This window comes from Colobus angolensis, unplaced genomic scaffold (genome assembly GCF_000951035.1).
Source record: "Colobus angolensis palliatus isolate OR3802 unplaced genomic scaffold, Cang.pa_1.0 Scaffold36, whole genome shotgun sequence".
In the NCBI taxonomy this organism is placed as follows: domain Eukaryota; kingdom Metazoa; phylum Chordata; class Mammalia; order Primates; family Cercopithecidae; genus Colobus; species Colobus angolensis.
This window is the reverse complement of record NW_012116932.1, coordinates 762,669-766,293: the sequence shown is the minus strand read 5'-3', so window position 1 is coordinate 766,293 and position 3,625 is coordinate 762,669. Positions and strand designations below refer to the sequence as shown.

The window sequence follows — 3,625 nt, the reverse complement described above, 5'->3', positions numbered from 1 at the left end:
AGTGGCCGGATCTCAGCTCACTGCAAGCTCCGCCTCCCGGGTTTACGCCATTCTCCTGCCTCAGCCTCCCGAGTAGCTGGGACTACAGGCGCCCATCACCTTGCCCAGCTAGTTTTTTGTAATTTTTTTTAAGTAGAGACGGGGTTTCACCGTGTTAGCCAGGATGGTCTCAATCTCCTGACCTCGTGATCTGTCCGTCTGAGCCTCCCAAAGTGCTGGGATTACAGGCTTGAGCCACTGCGCCTGGCCAGTTGGCACTCTATCCAGGTAGCACCACGTGGTTTCCAAATGCATTCTGGTTCAATCAGCACTGTGGTCCTGTGAGGTGGCATCTGACCTACTGATGTCCAGCTTGACTCTAGTTGTGTCCCCAGGGCTGAGGACTGGCCAGGAGGAGGGAGTGAGTCATCCGGGCTTAAATGGAGAAGACTTTCCCGGCTCTCAGGCTCAGGGCGGGGGGTGCAGAAGCCCAGCTGTCCCCTGGGCACGTGGCTGCTAAAGGCGGTGGGGTGGGGTGGGGCACGCCGGGCCACGTCACTCATGGAGACTTGTGGGCTCACCCGGCCTGCTCACCGGAACACAGGACCGCAAGAGGGATGACAAAGCCAGGTTTATTGTTCTGGGTTAAACCTGTGGAGGCAGGACCTGGGAAGGGGCATGGGGACAGATGAAGCTGGTGACTGTATCTTCCTGGTCATTGCTGGGTTCTCAGCACCCTTGGCCCCCACTCAAGTTCCAGGTGAAGCCCAGCGCTGGGGGACGGGGTCCTCTTCCTGACAGTGCAGCCTGTGGGATCACTTGTAAGATCCAACATGGAGGTAGGGGGTGGGGTGTTGGCCTGCGCTGGGGCCAGCGTCCTCAGGAAGGTGTCTTGGAGGAGGTGGCGGCAGCTGCCCCATTCTTCTTGGCCGGGGTCTTCAGCAGTGCCAGCTTCTTGGGCAGGCTGCTGCTGGCTTTCATCACCACGTCATGTTCGATCTTCTTCCGGATCCCAACTTCTAGGTTCTGAGGGACAAGCACAGGGCAGTCAGACTGTGACCTGGGGCTGAGAGAGGGCCTGACCAGTCACCCTCTTCCCGGCTACAGCTCACAGGCGGTTAGATCAGCAACTATCCCCTCGAACTGCCCCTGACTGTGGGTCTGGTGGCTGGGGTTTAAGTCCTGCATTCTCTGGGGCCTCCACACACACAAAAATCCTCACCTCTGCACCTTGACTTCTAAACCTCTGCTCATGCCCGTTTTATGGATGGGGAAACAGCCTGCTGCAGCCAGGAGGCACTGGTTGCCCAGGTCCCTAAACCAGATGGGATCCAGCGTGCCCACAGCCTCTGGTCCCAGCCTTTAGGTGGGTGCCTCCTCTGCCCCAGGTCATCTCTGCTTTGCAGACAGCAAGCTGAGGATCTGAGGGGCGGGCAACGGAGCTGGCAAGTAAGGCACAGGTGTGGGACAAAACCAGCAGTGTGAACCCCAAACTAGTGGCTCAGTCGCCTTCCCCAGACTGCCCCTGCCCTGCTGCTATGAGTTCCAATGGGCTGGGTGTGGTGGCTCAAGCTTGTAATCCCAGCACTTTTCGAGGCCGAGGCAGGAAGATCACTTGAGCCCAGGAACTCCAGACCAGCCTGGGCAACATAGCGAGACCGCATCTGTACTGAAATAAAAAATTAGCACAGTGTGGTGGTGCGTGCCTGTTGTCTCAGCTATTTGGGTGGTCGAGCCCAGGAGGTCCAGGCTGCAGTGAGCTATGATCGTTCCACTACACTGCAGCCTGGGGGACAGCGTGAGACCCTGTCTCAAAGGAAAAAAAAGTTCCGGCTGGGTGCAGTGGCTGTAATTCCAGTACCTTGGGAGGCCGAGGCGGGCGGATCACCTGAGGTCAGGAGCTTGAGACCAGGCTGGCCAACACGGTGAAACCCAATCTCTACTGAAAACACAAAAAGTACCCAGGTGTAGTGGCGCCTGTAATCCCAGCTACTTGGGAAGCTGAGGCAGGAGAATTGCTTGAACCCGGGAAGCAGAGGTTGCAGTGAGCCCAGACCGCAGCACCCAACTCCAGCCTGGGCGATAAGAGCGAAACTCCATCTCAAAAAAAAAAAAAAAAAAGTTCCAGTGACCACAATCACCAGCACTGGGACAGCTAACCAGGTACCTGGGCGCAGGGGTCATGGAGCCGGAATTCAGTGCGTGTACCGGGACAACATAAGCGTCAGTGGCGTGATATGTTACACTGTTAAAGGATGGTAACTGCACTTTGACAAAAAGGAAAGAGGAGTGAGGAGGAATGGGTACAGGTTACCATCAAGGCAGACCTCTCTGAAGTGAGCTGGAAGAAGGCAGCAGTGTGGATTATTGGGAGAGGAATCCAGGCAGATGAAGAAACTGCCAGTGCAGAAGTTCTGAGGTGGGACAAGGAGCCCAGGAAGGGATCCGGGAGGGAGGAGACAGGGGCCAGTAAGGCTAGAGGGAGTGAGCAGAGGGAGTGGAAGGAGACGAGGGCAGATTCTGCAGGGCCGTGGGGCTGAGTGAGGACTGGGCCTTTTTCCTGGGTGAGGTGGAAGCCATGGGGATTCTGAGCCAAGGAGGGAGGGAGCCGACTCAGGTGCTCATGGGCACTCTCTGGCTTCTGTGAGAGGACCAGGTGGGATCCAGGAGACAACAGAGAAGGTAGCTGCACTGGTCCAGGTGGGAAATGATGCAGGTGGGACCAGGTAGGGGCCAAGGAGGTGGGAGGCAGGTGGATTCTGGATTGATTCTAAGGGCAAAATATGGGCGAGCCCAGTGGCTCATGCCTGTAATCCCAGCACTTTGGAAGGCTGAGGCGGGCAGATCATGAGGTCAGGAGTTCGAGACCAGCCTGGCCAACATGGTGAAACCCCATCTTTACTAAAAATACAAAATAAATAAATAAATAAAATAAAAATAAATTAGCCGGGCGTGGTGGTGCACGCCTGTAATCCCAGTTACTCGAGAGGCTGAGGCAGGAGAATCGCCTCAACCCAGGAGGCAGAGGTTGCACTAAGCCAAGATCACACCATTGCACTCCAGCCTGGGAGACAGAGCGAGACTCCATCTCAAACAAAACAACAAAACAAAACAAAACAAAACAAAAAAACTAAGGGCAAAATGGATGGGATGAGACCGGGATGTGAGAGAAAGGAGGGATTCAAGGATGACCTATGGCATTTGGAAGGAAGTGATCACAGATGGAGGAGGGCAGAATGGGAAGGGCGGATCAGGAACTTGGTTTTGGACATGCTGAGTATGAGGTTCCCCATCCCATATGGAGGTAAGCGGGCCGCTGGGTACCCAGTTCTGAGGAAACAGATACTCTGGGGAGACAAAACAATTTGCTCAAGATCACTGGGCGGTTTCAAACCAGTTTGAGTACAATTCAAACCCAGGTTTGACTCCCACCAAAACCAGTTTTAAATCTCTTTCCAACTTCTTTACAAGTTCAGCCTTACCCATCTACACATAAATGTTGCACTTAAAAACAACCACAGGGCGGCTCACGCCTGTAATCCCAGCACTTTGGGAGGGAGACGCAGGAGGATGGCTTGAGGCCAGGAGTTCAAGATCAGCCTGAGCAGCTTAGTGAAACCTGTCTCCATCAAAAATACAAAACAAA

The 3,625-nt window shown here is 54.8% G+C and overlaps 1 protein-coding gene across 1 annotated transcript in view; it reads right to left on the bottom strand.

Moving 5' to 3' along the window:
• Positions 1-593: 593 nt before the first annotated feature.
• Positions 594-3,625, bottom strand: part of LOC105519735 (chromosome unknown open reading frame, human C19orf53) — an 11,493-nt gene continuing 8,461 nt past the window's right edge. Inside the window, exon 3 of the mRNA XM_011953192.1 lies at positions 594-1,005. Coding sequence (XP_011808582.1) covers positions 859-1,005 — 147 coding nt within the window. The 3' untranslated portion in view covers positions 594-858. The remainder of the gene's footprint in view (positions 1,006-3,625) is intronic.